General features: G+C 43.5%; 1 protein-coding gene across 4 annotated transcripts in view; it reads right to left on the bottom strand.

Moving 5' to 3' along the window:
• Positions 1 to 23,074, bottom strand: part of ROBO1 (roundabout guidance receptor 1) — a 1,216,262-nt gene that overhangs the window by 529,192 nt on the left and 663,996 nt on the right. For 2 of the 4 annotated variants that reach the window (XM_056559363.1, XM_056559364.1), the window contains exon 1: positions 17,560 to 18,560. The exons of 1 other annotated variant lie outside the window; for it this stretch is intronic. In XM_056559363.1, the coding sequence (XP_056415338.1) occupies positions 17,560 to 17,794 (235 nt within the window). In that variant the 5' untranslated portion in view covers positions 17,795 to 18,560. Of the gene's footprint in view, positions 1 to 17,559; positions 18,561 to 23,074 lie in introns of those variants that run through there. One more of the 4 variants, XM_056559365.1, reaches the window with a different exon arrangement.

The following is a 23,074-nucleotide window of genomic DNA, read 5'->3' as shown; positions in this document are numbered from 1 at the left end:
AGTTGGTGAGCGGGCATTTGTGAGCGCTGTGCTTTGTGAGTGAGGAGAAGAAGCATTGGTCTCTTGTGCTGCACCATTTTGGGTCCCGCAATCAGCACGGGTAAAGCTAAATCTGTACAGGGTCCCTTGCCTTGTGACCCGTTTTCTGCAGCCAGCCATGACGGGGACAGTAGAGGCTATCACTTTGATAGCGGTATGTTCTGTGGAAAGTCGGCCTCAAACACGGAGCCTTCCTTCTATCCGGCCAGTGTCCTCGGCTGCCAGGCCACGCCCCATACATGTTATTCTTATACTGTATATCAGTGTTTCCCAATCAGTGTGCCTCCAGCTGTTGCAAGACTACAACTCCCAGCATGCCCGGACAGCCAACGGCTGGGAGTTGTAGTCTTGCAACAGCATGAGGCACACTGGTTGGGAAATACTATCATAGACTGAGCATTTGATGGGTTGTCTGGATTAGAAAGTGAGTTTCCAGTTTCCAGTTCACAACCCTTTTGCATACACCAAAGAGGAGAATGGCTGCAAAGAGCAATTCCTGTTCTGGTGAAGACACTACATTCAACCATTACATGAACAGCTCCTTCATTTCAGTGGTAACTGCGCTATGCTTAATTTCCCCAGTGGTCTCGCTGCATGGAAATTAAAAAACTTTCCCCACAGTTTACAGCTTATTGCTGGGGATCCCAGCTATGGGACTGCCTGTGATACGCGTACGATTAGAAGACAACAAGAGAGGACAACCCCTTTAACTGAAAGACTAGTCCAAGTCCCTATCTAGTGAAAAAAAACACTGCAGTTTCATATTATGGAACTGCATTTCTCATATAGAAGACAATGGAGGTAGAATAGAGAGCTGTCTAAAAACCATTTAGCCTTTATTGTCTATAGAGAAGTACGTAAGGCGATGTTCACACGGCGGAACATGTGGAAAACATAGGCAGACATTTGGCACATTTGCATGTTCCGCCTGGATTATGACCGCTCAGCAATTCACCCTTTCCCTGTCTCAATAGATTGGATTGGATATCCGAGTGGAATCCACACTAGTTCATTGATTCTGCGGACGCTGAATTCAAGATGTTTCTGCTGAGGAAATTCCGCTGTGTGCACAGAGCAGCCGAATCCCATTGAAATCAAGCAGCAGAATTTGCGCACAGAATTTTTCCAGCTGATTCCACTTGGAAATTCCCCCATGTGAACATAGCCTTACAGGAAGGTTACTAGTGGGAACTATTACTGCTCAGACTTACCCAATGAAAGTACATGACCTTCCCAGTATACAGAATTGTACAAGTCTGCACAGTAGAGATATAAAGGTGCTCGTATACTTTAGTCCAAATTTGGCTGAACCCACCAATTTGGTAGATAGAGGCAATTGGATAACTTTTATTAGGGCTTCCTAGATCTCCCCCGACATATGTAGGGGTGAGAAGGTTGGAGCACGGTCGATTTCAACTGCTTGACCATTTTGTTCTCAGGTTGACGACACATTGTTCGCCATTGAGAACATTTGGCATTGGCATGTGTATGGGGATACTAAAAAAGATAGCTGTTGGCTGAACAAAGGTTTGGCCAACACCTATTGAAGGCAGGGGTGTAGCTATAGAGGTAGCAGAGGTAGCAGTCACATCGGGGCCCTGGTGTCTAAGGGGGCCCCAAAGCACATCTGTCCTATTAGAGACCAGTACAATAGTTGGCATATGGGACACTGTTGCAGATTTTGCATTGTGGCCCCAAAGCTACAAGCTACACCTCTGATTTAAGGCATATGAGTACCTTAACTCTGTATGTAAATTTTAAATGATATAGACTCCTGGTTGACATACAGAAGTGGATTGGATTTTACTCCATATATACCCTCACTGAAAGTCTCATAATTATTCTACTTGTTGTGAAATCGATGAGCTATTTACCAATTTATCATGGATTGTAAATTATTGATTGTAATTCTTGGACACCAATGAGTTTTTGTCTATTTTTCTTGATCGTTTCAAAAGTCAGATGACTATAGAGTCGAGGAATATTCTATATCTGTTTATTCTATAGCTGTAAGATTCACATACATTGACTTGTCAGACAGGACTTTGTTTAAAATGGTATTCCAGAATTTTTATATTTGACTATGCTACAGGGGCTGTAAAGTTAGTGTAGTTCCTAATAAAGTGTTTGTACCTGTGTTTCATGCTGGTCTCGCAAACCTTCTGTTATTTTATCACTTTAATATTTATTTTTAACAGCATACAAAATTACTGTCGTCATAGGTTTTCCCAGGTTGCAGTACGGCCCCAGACATTACATCACTAGGTGTTCGGAGAGGTCCTGTCTTTGCTTCAAAGGGTGGAGCGACCACTGGCTGAGAGAGAGCATGCAAGAATCTGCAGGTATTGTAGTTTGACATCAGCTGGAGGAACCCTTGTCAGAAAACATTGGTCTATTGCATAGAAAGGAGCACAGGTGTATTTCAATGGGTGGGGTGGCTGATGTGTGGTAGGGAGAAAAGTGACCTTACACTTAGAAAGAAGGAATCATGGGATTTGTAGTTTAAGGGAAAAACTCCAACAGGAAATAGCAAGTTCACAAAATGTCTATTACTGTCTGGCAGGTGAGTACTAAAATCACCTTATGGTGGATAACCCCTTTAATTTCCAAAAGCAATGACATGTCAATGAATTGCTATGACAAGAGGCTCTATATGCATAGCAGATTGTACAACCAAGAATAAAAATTTTGTGCCTTTACTCATAGATATGAGACATTTTTTATTTGTTGCCATATTTACAGTATATATCATCAGGTTAGGGCTACAAGATCATTTTATAAATGTTCAATGTTCATTACTCAAGGTGTACTGAGAAAAATAAGACCATAAAAGATTTTGTGTGATTTTAAAATTTGTCAATTTCACTTTTTATATCTGTAGAAATTTCTTTAAATTTTTCGGGAAGATGTTAGCTCTCAGTCCTCATTAACTCTTTTATTTTTCCTTTGGCTGAGATAAATCATAGAAGAAAAAGCTTCGGTGCAATGGTACCATTATGTATTATTATTGCACAGGCAGGCCTTACTGTGATGAATAAGCTGGCCATAAATGAAGTCATCCAATGAATGGCCCAATAATGGCACTATTTATAGGGGCTCATTGAGTCCCTCTGATGACAAAAAGCATTGAATATTGCCCAAGGAGATTTTCCTACAGTACATGTCTCTTCACAATGATGTGATCACACCCCTGCTGTGCTGCCATTGCTGGAGGCACAGAGGGGGTTGTAGATGCAAAAGATGTCTCAAAATCAATGAGACATCTCACTATGTATGGCCGTCCTTACACATGAGTGGTTCTGACTGCTAGGTCTAATGGCAAAGGGTTTGATTTTAGGATAAGAGTTAATGATATATATTATATACATTGCAATCCAGATACCTTTCTGAATATAATAGACATACAGATTAGATAAAAGTCATCCAACCTACTGATTTCAATTAGATAGGCCAACTATTCAATGGGTATGGGGGCCTCCTGACTCCTCCGCATTGGCACATGGGGTTGGGATAGAGCAGGGTCAGACATTTTGGATATCAACATGCCCAATCTTTTTGTTATCAGAGAGATAAGCCTCTGCCAGATGTATTCCCACTTCACAAGGTGTCCCAGCTAATTCAAGCGTGCAAGTGTATGCTGCAATGGGGAGAGATAGCTGTCAACCGAACAAGTGTTTAGCCAAAATGTGTGGCCAGTTTTAGTGTAGTATTACTGATGATAAGCCACTATAGGGGGAAAAGTGAATTGTATGCAACCAAATGAAGGGCCATCTATGTAATACATGGACCAGTGGTCTCCAAACTGACCTCCAGATGTTGCAAACCTACAACTCCAAGCATGCCTGGAAGTTGGAGACCACTGCACTACATGCGGATACGAATGGAGCTGACAGACCTAATTGACATCAGTCAATCTGTGGCTCTCCAGCGGGTCTGTCTGAGAATGTTGCGAGTTATAGTTTTGCAGCATCTGGGGGTCCACATATTGGAGACCACTGATATAGATGGACCACTTCTTCCATAGAGATGGCTGCTGCTTTTGAAAGGCTCTATACTCAGGTTCCCCCCCTCTGATATTCATATGTCCTAGTATGGCATATAGAAAGGGATCGTGGACAGGAGACAACCCCTTTTACAGCACACGTCTTACTTTTGTGTTTGAATTCTATCTGGATACATTTTAAATTATAGTTTCAAACTTAAAACAAGTTTAGTTTTTCAGTTCTTTTGAAATGTTGCTTTTATTTGTATTTGCTTCCATTCCTCCCACATAGCTCTTATCAATTAGACCGGGCTATAATATACCAATAAATCCCATGTAAAGCCCCCGATTCCCAGAGGCAGTGAAGTTATTGATGACCTCAGACATGTTATAGATTAGCATCAACCCTGACACATGTCGATACCTACTGCCAGCTGCTTGATATAATAAGACCCCAGATTTGTGGCGTAAATTCCATCCAATGGGCATTTGAACAGAAGACATTTTTCACATCTTCTTACAGATCTTCAATAATGGAGACTGGTTACGTAATGAACAGTGTCCATGTTGTTACAGCTGTACAACATCAATGCTAGAACCAGGTGAGGTGGAGATTTGAGGGAACAAAGCAATGCAATAATGTCAGTAAAATGTCAAGTCCTACAGGACAGAAACATTTTACATTTACTTGTATTAGAGCATTACAAACAAAAATATTGTAAAGGGAACCCTATATGTCCCATTGATATGTGCCTTAGGCATTTGAATGATACAATATTGGGCAAATGTGCTTAGGCCATTGCATATCAACACCTTAGGACTGCCACTTGGCTGCCAATCATTTATAGCCCTGTATATTTTAATATTATCTCTGGACTCTCTCCAGGCTGCTATCTATATATAATATAAGGATATTGCCAACCAGTCCTCTGCCTCTTCCTGGAGTGGGATGGAAGGCCAATGGTTGGGTGGCTCCCTGTGTAAGATTATATCTATATTATCTATACACCCTGCACAACAGCCATAGACAGACAATAAAAATGAAAGGATGTGTCCACACTTGGCTCTTTTCCAGGTACCCAGGTATCATCTACCTCCCCCCAGGTCCCATACATATTCTTTCTCCCTCACCCCCTCCTGATGGCTCCTGGTGCTATGGGACAATGGAATAATGTATGGAGGCCCTGGGTTTACTCTCAATCGGTTGGAAGAGCGCCCCCTATACTCTGAAGGGGTGATGTGCTCTGTGCAGCCACACAGGTAGCACGATCCTTCTACATGTGACATGCATGCTGCACAAGGCACAGCCTCTGCTATAGTCTCTCCTGTCCCTTTTTTTACATCTTAAATTTTCCTTTAATACCCAGCATATTCATAATTATGGATGATCTATATAACTATCCCTTCTGCTTGATGTAATCAGGTAAGAGTTTCTATGTATAGACCAGGAGTCATCTCTGAACAGTCAGCCCTGTCTACTTGAGTTCCTCTCTAAACTAACATAGTGCCAAGCACATCTGATCGTATGAAAGCCTAAGAATAGGCTCAGTGGCAAATAAAATAAATAAAGTTACCAGAAAACATTAAAATGTAAAGTAAAAATCTAGATGGTGTGAAAAAACCTTTACTTGCCTACAGTCCTGAAGTGTGAAAATAAAGAATCTTCATCTGATCTAAGGACAGCCTTACATCCATTCTACCTACAATAGTTTTACTTAAATTCCTCAATAGCATGTAAGACTTCTTTCACACTACCGTTATGTTCCTGCATTTCGACAGCCATTTTTCTGCTGAAAGAGGTCATGAAAAAATAGACAAAAACATTGAACATAACGGATGCTAATGGATGACCAATGTCCGTTATTTTAACGGGCATTCGGTCAAAATAATAGACATGTTCCATCCATTATCACCTGTTATTCCATCTCTCATGCACCGTTATAGTCCGTTATTTTATGTCCGTATTAACCCCTTCCAGTTGTGATGCTGTACTGAGCATGCTCAGTAGCAATAACATCATAACAGAAGGTGAAAATAATAGGCGCTAACAGATGTTCTTTGTGAACTTCCGTCAGCCATAGACTTCAATGTCAAATTTTAATATCCGTTATTCCACCGTTATTTTTGGCAGGACAAAAATTTGTGCATGCAATGTTGTTTGCTCCATCAAAAATAACGGATGTTAGTCATAACGGGACATAACTGACGCTAAAGGATGGTCAAAAAATACTATTAACATGAATGGGATTTTTTGACGGCCGTTTTATGGACTTTCTGACGGGATTTCAGGACGGGACTCCTCCTCCCATAGACTTGCATTGAGGGGGCGGGGTGTGATGTCATGAGGGGGGGGGGGGCGGGGATATGAAATCACAAGCTCCCAGTGCCGGCTCCAGCGTTCTAAACAGTTTGTTCCAAACACTGAGCAGCGGAGTACCCCTTTAAAGTAAAGTGAACTAGGGCAGGATAGGGTCTCAGGGGTTAGCACTGTTTCCTTGCTGTGCTGGGGTCCTAGGTTCAAATCCCACCAAAGATAACATCTGCAACAAGTTTGTATGTTCTCAACGAGTTTGCGTGGGTTCCTCCCACACTCCAAAACATACTGATCGGTGAATCTAGATTGTGGGGATCAATGGGGATAGTGGCCAATGTACAGTGCTGCAGAATCTGTATGTGCAGTATAATAAAATTATAAATAAAGAATTATTATTAAGATAACAAGTTTGGCCAAAAATGTTCACATACTGTAGGTGCTAAAAAAATTATTTTAGATTTTTTTTTTCATTTTATTTATTTATTAATTATTTAATGAATTAATTATTTTACATCACTCCAACAATATGGACCGAAAAAAGCATTTGTCCTCAGAATGTAGTTTTTTTTCTGCAAAAAAGGGGGGGGGGGGATGGGACCTTTCGATAAACACTGTCTCAAAAAGGGTTAAGGAACCATGTGCCAGAGACAAGATCAGAAGTCCACAGGTTCCTATTGTAAGCAGGAGCTGAATGCAGCCATCTAAATATTGTCAATCACGTCTGCCGTGCTCCCCGTGACCCGGCCTGTACGCCAAGCATTATAAATTGCGAAATAACAAAAGCTTTCATCTGCCAGAGGACAATTCCAAGCGGAGAATGGGAACTGGCAGAGGCGCTGTAATAAACGATGGGCTTGTGACAGATTAACAGAAGTGTGCTAGAACAACGATAGAATGGAGTCCCTCCCAGCACTAAATAACTTGCTACTCTTCGCCACTTCACCATTTTTCTTCCACTCTCTCAACATTAGTCTTAGGAGTGGAGGACTCATCATAGTGACTATGGGGGGGGGGGGGGTGCTCAATAAGTGGAATGAATTAGGATACCAGGGCCTGTGGAGTGGAGATGCACTCAGCTGAATAGCCCCGAGCAACACCACCCTGCAGTGCTAGGGACACATCTTTGTTATGCAAAAAGAAATGACTGGAAACAAGAGCTAAAAATCCAGTAAACACATTAAGGAGATTACATGACAATCTAATCCACTTAATGATGAGGAAATCCAGAAATGAAAAGTGACTACCCTGCCCTGGCCATAGGCACATCCATCATGGGCGCCGTCTGATATTCTCTCCAATATGGAACAAGGATCAGATTGATTCCATTTCAAATTCCAATAATAACAAACAATAGAAATTAATAACAAATTTACAATAATATTGTTTATTAGTTTAAGGTTGTTTATTTATTAGCAAATTAATGTTTAGTAATATATTGGCCTCCAATACAATTTACTGGTTAAAGGAGTACTCCAGCGCAAAATAACTTATCCCCTATCCAAAGGATAGAGGATAAGTTATAGATCGCGGGGGGTCCGAGCATGGGGGTCCCCTGGGATCTCCTGGATGGGGCCGCGGCAGTCTGCAGGAAGTAAAGTTTTGTCCCCAGCAGAAAGCCACGGCAGACACTCCCCCTCCATGTATCTCTTTGGGGTACATGGAGGGGGCGTGTCGGCCGCTGCGTCATGCGGGGACAGAACGCCCCCTTTCCTGAATATTGCAGCGGCCCCGTACCGGAGATCGCGGGGGGCCCCAGCGCTCGGACCCCCGCGATCTATAACTTATCCCCTATCCTTCGGGGATAGATGTCCTTAACATGAAATATTATAATGGTATAACTACCTTATATACCTTCATCTGTTTGTTTTTTTTGATAAAAAGTATATACACCATACTATTACTATACCATATTATGTTTTTGCTTCTCTCTAGAGCAGTGTATCCCAACCAGTGTGTCTCCAGCTGTTGCAGAACTACAACTCCCAGCATGCCCGGACAGCCTTTGGCTGTCCGGGCATGCTGGGAGTTGTAGTTTTGCAACAGCTGGAGGCACACCGCTTTAGAGTACAAAGACCCTATGTAGTCAATAAGCAAAAAAAAAAAAAGACATAATATAGCCAAAATAGTAACACGCAATAAAATCCAATCCATTTACCGTATATACTCGAGTATAAGCCGAGTTTTTCAGCACGATTTTTCGTGCTGAAAACACCCCCCTCGGCTTATACTCGAGTGAACTCCCCCACCCGCAGTGGTCTTCAACCTGCGGACCTCCAGAGGTTTCAAAACTACAACTCCCAGCAAGCCAGGGCAGCCATCGGCTGTCCGGGCTTGCTGGGAGTTGTAGTTTTGAAACCTCCGGAGGTCCGCAGGTTGAAGACCACTGCGGCCTTCAACATCATCCAGCCCCCTCTCACCCCCTTTAGTTCTGAGTACTCACCTCCGCTCGGCGCTGGTCCGGTCCTGCAGGGCTGTCCGGTAAGGAGGTGGTCCGGTGAGGAGGTGGTCCGGGCTGCTATCTTCACCGGGGAGGCCTCTTCTAAGCGCTTCGGGCCCGGCCTCAGAATAGTCACGTTGCCTTGACAACGACGCAGATGCGTCGTTGTCAAGGCAACGGCTCTATTCCGGGCCGGAAGCGCGGAGAAGAGGCGCCCCCGGTGAAGATAGCAGCCCGGACCACCTCCTCACCGGACCACCTCCTTACCGGACAGCCCTGCAGGACCGGACCAGCGCCGAGCGGAGGTGAGTACTCAGAACTAAAGGGGGTGAGAGGGGGCTGGATGATGTTGAAGGCCGCAGTGGTCTTCAACCTGCGGACCTCCGGAGGTTTCAAAACTACAACTCCCAGCAAGCCCGGACAGCCGATGGCTGCCCGGGCTTGCTGGGAGTTGTAGTTTTGAAACCTCTGGAGGTCCGCATGTTGAAGGCCGCAGTGGTCTTCAACCTGCGGACCTCCGGAGGTTTCAAAACTACAACTCCCAGCAAGCCCGGACAGCCGATGGCTGCCCGGGCTTGCTGGGAGTTGTAGTTTTGAAACCTCTGGAGGTCCGCAGGTTGAAGACCACTGAGGGCGAATGATGAGAAGAGGATGATGAAGGGGGGGGGGTGTGGGGATGATGAAGGGGGGTGGGGATGATGAAGGGGGGGGTGTGGGATGATTACAAGGGGATGATGAAGGGGGGATGTGTGGGATGATAAGGGGATGTGTGGGATGATGACAAGGGGATGATGAAGGGGGGATGTGTGGGATGATGACAAGGGGATGATGAAGGGGGGATGTGTGGAATAAGGGGATGTGTGGGATGATGACAAGGGGATGATGAAGGGGGGATGTGTGGGATAAGGGGATGTGTGGGATGATGACAAGGGGATGATGAAGGGGGGATGTGTGGGATGATGACAAGGGGATGATGAAGGGGGGATGTGTGGGATGATAAGGGGATGTGTGGGATGATGACAAGGGGATGATGAAGGGGGGATGTGTGGGATGATGACAAGGGGATGATGAGGATGTTAATGACGGGTCTGGATGATGACAGGGGGGGATGAGGTATTTCCCACCCTAGGCTTATACTCGAGTCAATAACTTTTCCTGGGATTTTGGGTTGAAATTAGGGGTCTCGGCTTATACTCGGGTCGGCTTATACTCGAGTATATACGGTATTTCACATATTAGGGACATGGCAGAGTTGAGTTTGTCGTTTGGCAGAGTTCATGGGGCACATCCATCATGGACGCCCGTATGATATCTCTCTATTATGGAGCAAACAGATCAAGGATCAGATTGATTCCATTTCAAATTCCAATAATAACAAACTGGTCAGAACAATAGAAAATAATAACAAATATACTATAATATTGTTTATTAGTTTAAGGTTGTTTATTTATTTATTTTTAAATAAACATTTAGTAATAATATTGGCCTCCAATCCAATTTACTTAGTTCTCCATATATTTCCATTCATTAGATTGTGTGGTGGTTGCCATAGTAATTCTTCTTTTGTGATAGTCTCCTATGTAAACCAGTCCCTGGTGGTCAAATTTTCATGCAAATCATATTATTCATATTATTCAGTTGCAAGATGCAAATACAAGGTTGGGGACTATGCCTGATTGACTCTAAATGAGAGACGCATTAATAGAAAATTCAAGTAAAACCAGGCTGCCCGAAAGACAAAGGGCTGTGACTAGGAGTGTTTAAATGTTTTACAAATCTGCAAAATACATATTGTCACCACAACATTCAAGTAAGTGCCAGCAGATTCACAAGAGTACAGATGGATAGTACTATCTATCTATCTATCTATCTATCTATCTATCTATCTGTCTATCTCATATCTATCTATCTATCTATCTGTCTGTCTGTCTGTCTGTCTGTCTGTCTGTCTGTCTGTCTGTCTGTCTGTCTGTCTGTCTGTCCGTCCGTCCATCCATCCATCTCATATCTATCAATCTATCTCATATCTATCAATCTATCTCATCTATCTATCTTTCTATCTCTCTATCTATCTATCTATCTATCATCTATCTCTCTAGCTATCTATCTCTCTATCTATCTATCTATCTATCTCATAGCTATCAATCTATCTCATCTATATATCATCTATCTATAACTATCTATCTTTCTATCTATCTATAACTATCTATTCATCTATAACTATCTATCTATCTATTCATCTATAACTATATATCTATCTATCTATCTATCTATATCTCTCTATCTATCTATCTATCCATCCATCCATCCATCCACCCATCTCATATCTATCAATCTATTTAATCTATCTATCATCTATCTATAACTATCTATCTATCTATAACTATCTATCTATTCATCTATAACTATCTATCTATCAATTCATCTATAACTATCTATCTATCTATTCATCTATGACTATCTATCTATCTATCTCATATCTATCTATCTATCTATCTCATATCTATCTATCTATCTATCTATCTATCTATCTATCTATCAATCTCATATCTATCTATCTATCTATCTATCTATCTATCTATCTATCTAGAAATCCCAATTGAAGCAGCACCTCCTAATAATTACTTTGAGTGGGTGCCAGCCCTGAAGACCTTGGTGCTCCGGTCCGTTTTCCATTAAAGATGAATGTAGGCAGCACACCAGGATTCGTGCAAAATTAAAGTGCTTTTATTCCAAAGATAAAGACAACGTTTCGGTGATCTCACATGGCGGTGTGAGATCGCCGAAACATTGTCTTTATCTTTGGAATAAAAACACTTTAATTTTGCACGAATCCTGGTGTGCTGCCTACATTCATCTTTATCTATCTATCTATCTATCTATCTATCTATCTGTCTCTTATCTATCTATCTATCTATCATCATCTCTTTTTTCTAGTATAGTATCAGGTCCTTTTTTTATCTATGGTGATGTTAAGAGATGAGCAAATTTTGGAAATATTCGATTTGGCCGATTCGCCGAATAAAAAAAAATAAAAAATCGATTTGATCTGAATAAATTATTTTTATTAGTAATGTATTTTAATAATGTGTTTAATAAAGTGTGTGTGTGTGGGTCACTTTTTTCTTCTTTTTTTTTTTTTCATTTTTAGGTGGTAATACTACTCCCAGCATGGAACAGACTATTCCATGATGGGTGTAGTAGTTCCTGTGCTTATATAAATAGCCAGATTGCCCCGGGTGTCACTCCTGACACCCACTGCGATCATCCTGTATAATGTATAGATGCTTGCGACTTTCTTGCATCTACATAGGACGATTGCATCGGGTGTCAGAAGTGACACCCGCTGTGATCTGTCCTCAACTGTAGGTACTACTGCTCCCAACATGAAGTACACTCTGCTCCATGCTGGGAGCTGTAGTACCTGCATTAATAGGCAGATTGCAGTGGGTGTTACTTCTGACACCAGATGTGATCGTCCTGTATAATGTATAGATGCGGGCGGCTGGCAGCTCTTCTCTGGTCCCACTGTTATATGAGTATATGCCGTATATATGCCTATTATTCATATTTCCCAAAGAGAGCTTTGAGTGGCTGGAACCATCTGGCCAATCACAGCTCTCTTTTTCGGGAAATATGAATAAGTGATATTAATTCTATTCACATCACTGGCAGGCCGTAGTATAGTTTAGAAATGCGAGCACAGGAGAAAGCTGCTCCATCTCTGCAATAGAAAGGACAATCGCATTGGGTGTCAGGAGTGATACCTGCTGTGATCTGTTTATTAGTACAGGTACTACAGCTGAATTTTCTGGTCCCTGCCCGCTCGCAAAAATTGAAAAACGAAAAAAAAAATATATATAAATGTTAATTTTTAAAAAGGCATCAATTTATGTGGTTGGGCAGGAACCTAAAAATGTAGCTGACAATAATAAAAATTAGGAAGGGGCCATTTAAATATAAAATATAATATATTTTTACAAGTCATTTTTAATTTTTTTAAATTAGTAATGTATTTTAATATTGTGTTTAATAATGTGTGTGTATGTGTGTTTCACTTTTTTCTCTCTATTTTTTAAATATTTTAGGTAGTGCTACTACTCCCAGCATGGAACAGACTTTTCCATGATGGGAGCTGTAGTACCTGTACTAATAGACAGATCACAGCAGGTATCACTCCTGACACCCGATGTGATTGTCCTTTCTATTGCAGAGATGGAGCGGCTTTCTCCTGCGCTCGCATATCTGCACTATACTCCGGCCGGCCAGTGATGTGAATAGAATTCACATCCCTTATTCATATTTCCCGCAGAGAGCTGTGTTCGGCCAGATGGTTCCAGCCACTCACAGCTCTCTGCGGGAAATATGAATGATAGGCATATATACAGCATATACTCATACTACAGTGGGACCAGAGAAGAGCTGCCTTCCGCCTATACGGCAAATACTCATACAGCAAAGATAGGTAGGCCAGCTCACCACAGGTATCCCATCCACCACAAGGCAAGTGTATGGCAGCACCAATAGTCCAGAGAATAGAAGAAATGCCAGCAATGGATAAATGCAAGGAAAGTCCCATTTATTGAAGTAAAAATCTAGAGACACAAAGTGAACAAGGTAACGCGTTTCAGGCAATGCCTCTGTCTCTGGATTTTTACTTCAATAAATGGGACATTCTTTGCATTTATCCATCACTGGCTTCTCTTCTATTCTCTGGCATATATTCCTACTACAGTGAGACCAAAGAAGTGCGGTCGGCCGCCCGCATCTATACATTATACAGGACGATCACATCGGGTGTCAGAAGTGACACCTGCTGCAATCTGTCTATTAATGCAGGTACAACAGTTCCCAGCATGGAGCAGAGTGTGCTCCATGTTGGAAGCAGTAGTACCTGCAGTTGAGGACAGATCACAGCAGGTGTCACTCCTGACACCCATTGCGATCGTCCTATCTATTGCAGAGATGCGAACGCAGGAGAAAGCTGCTCGCTTCTATACATTATACAGGACGATCACAGGAGTGTCAATAATGAAGAAATTTGTCATTTGGAATGGAGTTGAAGTCTGGATTCGGTCCGATTTGAATTCTTCATGAAATTCAGAACAAATTTGACTTCATCCGATTCGATTCGCTCATCTCTGGTGACAGTCAATGACCAACATCAGTGATCACACTGATGCCAGTCATTAAAGGGGTACTCCGCTGTTAGACATCTTATCCCCTATCGCGGAGGGCCCGCTGCTGGGGATCCCTGCGATCCCTCCTGCAGCAGCCCGTAGCTAAGTTTTCTCCGAGGTTGGTGATGGGCGGTGCAGGGAATGGGGCATTGTGACGCCACGGCCCCGCCCCCTTGTGACATCACATCCACCTACCTCAATGCAAGTCTATGGAAGGGGCTTCACGCCCTCTCCCATAGACTTGTATTGAGGGGGTGGGGTATGACATCACAAGGGGCGGGCCATGACATCCCGATTCCCCGTCCCCTGCACCGCCCATCATCAGCCTCGGAGAAAACTTAGCTCCGGGCTGTTGAGGTACCATGCTGCTGCAGGGGGGATCGTGGGGGTCCGATTCGATTCGCCCATCTCTAGTGATGCTATATAATCACTGCAGGAAAACCTTAAATTGCAGAGCTTTTACCAAGAGCCATCCGCCCTGTATGTGACACGACCTGCTATAGTAAAATGGATTCCTGTGGAACAATACTTGACTTGAGTGCTTTTTCCACTTTCGCCAAACACTGCAGGTAACATCGGAAAAGCATCTCCATCATACAGGTTGCCAGCATGACACCGCCATTTAAAAATAAATGCAGAGCTTTCACATTGTGTTACAAAGTGCCCATCTAACGTCACCTCTGGGTGTAGTGGTTCCTTCATTTCAGTCCTTTACTATACAGGAGTCAAGCAGGGCCACAGATAGGTGTCTAATGCCTGGATATAGACATTACGGTAGGTATATAGCAGCGTAAGTGAAATTTGGTACTTTGTGTCGAAACAGACAGAAGTGTTCTATAAGTGATAACTTTACTGGTTAACCAGATATATTATAACAGTATAACTATATACCTTCATCTTTTTTTTTTTTTTTTTTTTTTATATAAAGCATATACACAATGCCATATTATTTTTTGCTTCTCTCTAGAGCAGTGTTTCCCAACCATTGTGCCTCCAGCTGTTGCAAAACTACAACTCCCAGCATGCCCGGACAGCCAAAGGCTGTCCGGGAATGCTGGGAGTTGTAGTTTTGCAACAGCTGGAGGCACCTTATATAGTCAATAAGCAACAAATACATAATATAGCCAAATAGTAACACACAATAAAACACAATCCATTTTTTTCACATATTAAGGACATTGCAGAGTTGAGTTTGTCAGTTTTTCATTTGGCACAATTCATGGAGTTATCCGAAACCTATTAGGCTGTGATCACACGCAGTTTTTTTTTTTTTTTTTTTTTTTTTTAAGTATGTTTCATGGTACCAACCCATTTTTGCTTCAATGTTCTAAATCTGCAATTGCGCACAGTGAAAAAGTTTGGCGTAGAAAACTCTACAAGTGTGCAATGCCATACATCAGTGCTTCTCAACCAGTTCTCCTCCAGCTGTTGCAAAACTACATCTCCCACCATGCTGGGAGTTGTAGTTTTGCAACAGCTGGAGGCGCACTGATTGGACACACTGTTTTACTGGGTTCAATGTGGATAGGGGATTTCTGTTTCCCACTGGAATACCCCTTTAAGACTGATCTATTAGATCAGTGTTCTCCAAACAGCAGGTCTCCAGCTGTTGCAAATCTACAACTCCCAGCATGCTCGGACAGCCTTTGGCTGTCTGGGCATGCTGGGAGTTGTAGTTTTGCAACAGCTGGAGGCACACTGGTTGGGAAACACTGCTTTAGATTTATCAAGATGCAGTGCGTCTTTGGGTGCATCTTTGGCTGCCCTGTTCATCTCTCTGAAATCTGCACCAGCTCGGTGCTGGCGTCGATTTCGGCTAAATCTCACATCTGCCTGCAGGTGTGAGATTTTAGTAAATCCGGTGAGCGCCCAAGGCCCCTTCCTCTTTTTTCTTAGTTCACTTTTTTGAAAGATGTTGCGGGCACTATAAAAACAACCAAAAGTTGCTAATTTGAAAGCGGGTGTAAATAATTAATACATTTCCCCACCCCCAATTCTTTTTTAGTCATATTCTCTGCAAAAATAAAAAAAATACATGATTGGACTGTAACTGTACTGCAAAAATATTTAAATAAATAAATAAATAAATAAATATAATAAATAAAACATAAATAAATAAAACATAAATAAATGAATATACAAATAAATAAATAAGTAAATAAATAAATAGATAAATGCAATAAAATTAAATAAATAAATGCAACGTGTGAACACAGCCATAAGGTTCTTTTAACACAGAGGTCAGCGGAGACTCCAGCTCTGCTACATCTGCTGATGTGACCTAAATCAAACACTTAGCAACCTGATGCTCCATCAACAAATTGCGCTGTGAGAATCGGCTAATGCACCCTATCAGCTCTGAATTGTGGAAGAGACAAGACTTTCACAACAACTTATTTCCTTTACCATTCATATGCATTGCTCGGTAGCCTGAATGAATACAAATACAGTCTTGAATGGCAACCTACTGACATCTCCAGCATGCAAAGCATATAGAATAGTGTTTCCCAACCGACGTGCCTCCAGCTGTTGCAAAACTACAGCTCCCAGCATGCTCGGACAGCCAACGGCTGTCCGGGCATGCTGGGAATTGTAGTTTTGCAACAGCTGGAGGCACACCGGTTGGGAAACACTGCTCTAGAGTAAAAAGACTCTATATAGTCAACATACTAAAGCCAAATGGTAACACACAATAAAGTACAATCCACTTATTTAACATATTAGGCTGCGTTTACACGCCAGAATTTCTGCCTATGTTTATAGCGTCATTGACTTCAATAGGATTCCGCAGTCCCATTCACACTGCAGAATTTTCGCTGCATATGTAAAATTACACATTCTGCGTTCTGCAGAAATTTTAGTCATGTCTTAAATTCTGGCGGAATTCAGCTGTGGAAGCCCATTAAAGCCCTTTTTTTCGACAAAAATTGCAGGTTCCATGCAAATTGTGTGCAGAATTCATACAGATTTCATGAAGAATTTAAACATTGAATGAAAGCTCATGAATTTTCAAATGAATTCCGCAGAAATTCTGCATGTGGAAAGATGAAGAACTTTCTGTGGAATTTCTGGCATGTGCACATACTCTTAGGGATATGGCAAGGTTGAATTTATAATTTGGCGACAGTTCATGGTGTGATACAAAACCTATAGCCTGTGTTCACACATTGTATTTTTTTTTACAGTATTTACATGGTACCATCGATTTTATGAAATGGCAACAGAAATTGTGCAAATCACAGTGACAAAAAAAAAAACAAGTCCAAAAAAACACAGCCAAAGGCTGTGAAGGCATGCTGGGAGTTGTAGTTTTAAACAGCTGGAGGCACGCTGCTGGGGAAAACACTGATAAAGAACATTTGACTACATTTTCATCTTTTAAAGTCAAACACAACCCTATTGGAAGATACAGGTGTAGGAGTGTCGAGTTGGTTGAAAGCTATGACAATGCGCTGTGACGTCACACTGTGGTTTTACCCATTGCCCTGAAGGCAAAGTAACCAAACTGTTACAGTGCCCAACCGACTTAACTCTGCTACATCTGCCTATAGAAACGAAATCAAACACAGGAACAGTGGGAAGATTGAAAAGATTGCAGTAATTCTACCTGTGTACACCAGAGAGTTGTCGTCATGATCGGACATAGGCGGTGGCGTGACGCCGTTGCTCCCCCTTTCTGGGTCCTCCGAGTCTGTAGAGAATAACATCAGAGCTGCAGATGGGGTCAGAGTGCTTACAGAAGTTCTTATTTTTGTCATCACATTTCCAGACACAAGTAAATCCCAGGATAAAGGCAGAAAAACCAACAATAGGAGAGGACAGCAGTTTCCTGTACCAGACATCTCGCTCAGGAACCCCCAGTAGTCGCTTTCATCTACGTCTTAATTCAGACCAATTTTCTTAATTGTAACCTCTCCGGTAGCACCTTGTCCGCTACCTCTCAGCATGTGGACTGCCTGGGGTACATGCTGGGAGGCAATCCGTATCGGCAGGACTGAGCATATGGAGAGGGGAAGGTACGGTGGCTCAATGCTAGCATTGCTAATTCTCTACCTTATTGTTAATCAAAGCTATTGACTGTGATCACTAACCATCATCGCTCCATCTCCTGACAATTGGAGTCTCCTGGGAGTAACCCTTTGTTGGGTCGAAAATAGAGAGGAAGGAGCGGAAAATGGGCACCTTTTCATAACAACGTAAAAGATATACAAAGAGGGAGGGCAGCAGGCCAGGACATCTGTGGGATAATACACTCCATTATAAGACCACGAGATGGGAACAGTCAAGTCTGGTCGGTGGCCTCCAAGTTTAGAGGAGAAAATGGGTTAAGATGAAATCACAGGGAAGAGGATAAAAGCTATCACAAAGTTCAGTGTCACTCAACGGCATGGCTCCAAGGTCAAGAGCAATAAACACCGGTATGTCGCAGGGCAGCAAGTACCTTTGGAATCCTAATCCCTTATTGCACCATAAATCATGACTGCTCAATGCTTGGACTTACATCTTCAAAGAGGTGCAACAATAGTCAGAGACCGCAGTCCTACATAGAGTAACACTGTAGCCTGTTTGTTGGTGGTGGTGAGAAATGCAAATAACAAATATAAAAAAGTGAAAAGAAGTTATACTAAGGCGCTATTCACACTTTGGATAATACAGATCAAATAAGCATGTGTAATATGGAAAATTATTTTATTTAAGATACTCATGACCAGGACATGTGTATACTACTGACACACAGACTGTATAAGGTTGATATAATACTGCAGGTAATATTAAAGGGGTTATCCAGAAATAAAAAAACAGACCTAATTTCTTTCAAAGACCGCTCCCTGTCTGTCTCCACTTTGGGTGTGGAATTACAACTTATCTCCATTCACTTCAATGGAACTGAGCTGCAGAACCACAGCCAACCCGCAGACAGACAGGGATTGGTCTTTGGAAGCCATTTTCTCTGTTTTTCGATTCCTGGATAACTCCTTTAACCTGTTCAGGACCCAAGACATATGCATACGTCTTGGGTACCTGGTACTTAAGGACCCAGGATGTATGCATACGTCCTGAGTCATTACGGTCTCCGCCACTTGCCGGGCGGAGATCGGAATTGCATGCCTGCTGAAATTGTTCAGCAGGCATGCCGTGCAAATGCCGAGGGGGGTTCCGGGACCCCCACATGTCGGTGATCAGCGCAGATCGCAAGCGAATTCACGCCAGCGATCTGCGCCAATTCCGGTCATTCGGGTCAATTGTGACCTGATGACCCGGTAATAAATGGTGATCGGCAGTGAACTATACACCGCCAATCACCTGCCGTTGCTGGTGAGAGGTGACAATGCTGTCACCTCCCCAGCAACGCTGCTATTGGCTGGCGATCGTCCAGCCAATAGCAGTGCGGCAGAGGAGGGGTTAACGGCTCCTTCTCCCCGCTCTGCGCGCTTACTGAGTTCAGTCAGCGGGCAGTGCGGGAAGATAAGGACCGAGATCCCCCTCAGAGCATCGGAGACCCCCAGGAAGAAGAGGACCCCATTAGATCAGGGTGAGCTTTTTTGCAGGGACAGGTAGGGAATCAAAAGAAAGTAAAAAACAGTACAAAGTGAAAAAACAGCAAAGAAAAAAAAAGTAACCTCCCCCCTGACCCTTTAATAGGTCCCCAAGGGTCCGCTGTCACCTGATCCGTGTGACCCCGGGCCCTATTAGGGGTTCAGGGTGCTGCGAGTGCCACCCATTTTTTTTTTTGGGCCGCAGATTTTTTTTTTCCTGTAAGTTTACACCAAGCACCACACACTACACACTTCCCTGCCCCCCCCCCCCGCACACACACCCTCCCCACCACCCCGCCACCGTAGAAAAAAGGTGATGGCCCGCCGGGCATTTTCGGCAGCGGAGGCTTACGCTTTTTTAGCCTTCGACTCCGAATCTGCCAGTGAGGACGAGGAAGATCCTACCTTTTTGTGTTCTTCCTCGTCCTCCTCATCATCTAGCAGTGATGATGAGTCCCCTGTACGGTAGCGGAGATGCCGCCAGACGAGGCCACGCACCCCCCATGAGAGTGACCCAGTGGCTGACACTAGTATGAGTGGCAATGCCGCTCGTAATAGAAGTCCGGCCCCCCAGACAAGTGCACCGGAGCCCCCTTCCGATGACCCTGTCTAGAGCCCCCCAGAGGGTTATCAGCCACGGGATCCGGAGTTTGTTGGCGACTCCGGAATCCGGATTGACCATGCTGGCTTCACTGATCTAGACTTTTTAAAGTTTTTTTCAGTGACAGCCTGGTCAATCACATGGTGGAGCAAACGAACTTGTATGCCCAGCAGTTCATTGCCCACCACCCCAATTCGTTTTTGGCCAGGTCCAATGAATGGCGCGCCATTGATGCAGCGGAAATGAGAACATTTTGGGGCCTCACGCTACATATGGGCCTGGTCAAAAAACCAAGTGCTCGTCAGTACTGGAGCGGGGACGTCCTCTATCAGACCCCGCTTTACAGTATGGCGATGACACGGAAGCGGTTCGAGGCGATTCGGAAATGCCTGCATTATGCAGATAATGCGGCATGTCCGCCCAGAGGTGATCCTGCCCATGACCGGCTTTACAAATTGAGGCCGGTCATCGATCACTTTGGGGCCAAATTTTTGGAGGCCTACGTACCGCTCAGGGACCTCTCTGTAGATGAGTCTCTCATCATTTTTAAGGGGAGACTCGTCTTCCACCAGTATATTCCCTCGCAGCGGGCGTGGTATGGCGTGAAGCTCTATAAACTTTGTGAGAGTACCTCCGGGTACACTCTCAAGTTTAGAGTGTATGAGGGACGAGATTCCCGTATTGAACCCCCAGATTATTTCTCCACTCTGGGTGTTAGCGGGAAAATCGTTTGGGACCTTGTACACCCATTGCTGGATAAGGGTTACCACGTGTACGTGGACAACTTTTATACCAGCATCCCTCTCTTCACATCCCTTGCCGCCAGATCCACGTCCGCTTGTGGGACCGTGCGGAGGAACCAGAGAGGCCTCCCTCTAAATTTGGTCCAGACGCCTATCCCCAAGGGTGAGTCCAGTGCCCTCACCCATGATAACCTGTTGTTGGTAAAGTATAAGGATAAGAGGGATATCCTTATACTCACCACTATTCATGGGAACGGCAGCACCCCTGTCCCTGTGCGAGGTACCGTGGGACCGGTCCTCAAGCCCGATTGTATTCTGGACTACAATCGGTATATGGGGGGGAGTTGATCTCTCTGATCATGTCCTCAAGCCATATAACGCCATGCGTAAAACACGGGCATGGTACAAAAAAGTTGCGGTCTACATGGTACAGGTTGCCATGTACAACGCTTTTGTACTATCCCAGTATGCTGGCAACACAGGGAAATTCCTCCAGTACCAAAAAGAAGTCCTAAGGTTCCTGATCTTTGCTGACTGGGAAAGATCAGGCCAAACTTCCCAATGGGTCTGGAGTTATAGGCGCCAGGATCATCTCAGGCCAACACTTTCCAGGTGTGATCCCCCCCACTGGAAAGAAGGATGAACCCAGAAAAAATGCAGAGTGTGTTTCAGGAGAGGGATTCGGAAGGACACAACATATCAATGTGACACTTGACCAGATAATCCACGCCTCTGCATAGGCTGCTTCAGGGAGTATCACACTTCCATGTAGCCCTAAATTTTTATGTTTCCTCAAATGCGCAGCGCTCTCTTTCCACCTGAGCGGGTGCGCATTTGAGGCAACAGGTTAGGGACGGCCACACACATCACATTCCCAAAATGATGATTCAGAGCATAGGGTTTGGGGCGGGCATATTTTTTTTTGTTTTGGCTATGCTCTGGGTCATCATTCTGGGAATATATCCTTTTTTATTATAATTTTCTGGCCCACTGTACCCCATATTACGGGCCTCTGTACCCCACCTGTATACCCCAGTTACGGCCCGTTGTCCCCCATAGTGTTCCCCTATTTTAGGGCTCAGTGCTCCCCCATTAACGCTCCTTGAGGGGGGGTCCCACATCCTGGTTCCATATGAAGCTCAAGGCCCCTGACTGCCCTCCCACTCCAGCAAGATCTGCTGTGCATCCGCCGAGCCATTATCATCCAAAAATAAGGTATGTCCTTATTCCAAAGAAATGTATTTACAAATTATGAGGGGTCATTTCTGCTATTAACTCTTGTAAAAATGTAAAATTTTGGGGAAAACGCACATTTTAGTGAAAAAATATATATATTTTTTTACATATGCAAAAGTCGTGAAACCCCTGTGGGGTATTAAGGCTTACTTTACCCCTTGTTACGTTCCTCAAGGGGTCTAGTTTCCAAAATGGTATGCCATGTGCTTTTTTTTTTTTGCTGTCCTGGCACCATAGGGGCTTCCTAAATGCGACATGTCCCCCCATTTCAGCAAAGTTTGCAAATGACTCCTTCTCTTCTGAGCATTGTAGCGCCCCTGCAGTACACTTCAGGTCCACTTATGGGGTACTTCCATACTCAGAAGAGATGGGGTTACAAATTTTGGAGGGTATTTTCTGCTATTAACCCTTGCAAAAAATTTGAAATTTGGGGGGAAACACACATTTTAGTGAAATTTTTTTTTTTTTTTTTTTTTTACATACGCAAAAGTCGTGAAACCCCTGTGGGGTATTAAGGCTCACTTAATTCCTTGTTACGTTCCCCAAGGGGTCTATTTTCCAAACTGGTATGCCATGTGTTTTTTTTTTTTTGCTGTTCTGGCACCATAGGGGCTTCCTAAATGTGACATGCCCCCCGAGCAAAATTTGCTCTCAAAAAGCCAAATATGACTCCTTCTCTTCTGAGCATTGTAGTTCGCCCGTAGTGCACTTCAGGTTAACTTATGGGGTACCTCCATACTCAGAAGAGATGAGTTTACACATTTTGGGGGGTATTTTCTGCTATTAACCCTTGCAAAAAATTTGACATTTGGGAATTTTTTACATATGCAAAAGTCGTGAAACACCTTTGGGGTATTAAGGCTCACTTAATTCCTCGTTACGTTCCCCAAGGGGTCTAGTTTCCAAAATGGTATACCATGTGTTTTTTGCTGTTCTGGCACCATAGGGGCTAAATGCAACATGCCCCCCAAAAACCATTTCTGAAAAACGTACTCTCCAAAATCC

This window comes from Hyla sarda, chromosome 2 (assembly GCF_029499605.1).
Source record: "Hyla sarda isolate aHylSar1 chromosome 2, aHylSar1.hap1, whole genome shotgun sequence".
Taxonomy (NCBI): Eukaryota; Metazoa; Chordata; class Amphibia; order Anura; family Hylidae; genus Hyla; species Hyla sarda.
Note: the sequence above shows the minus strand (reverse complement) of the source record. Positions and strands in the feature narration are given on the sequence as shown.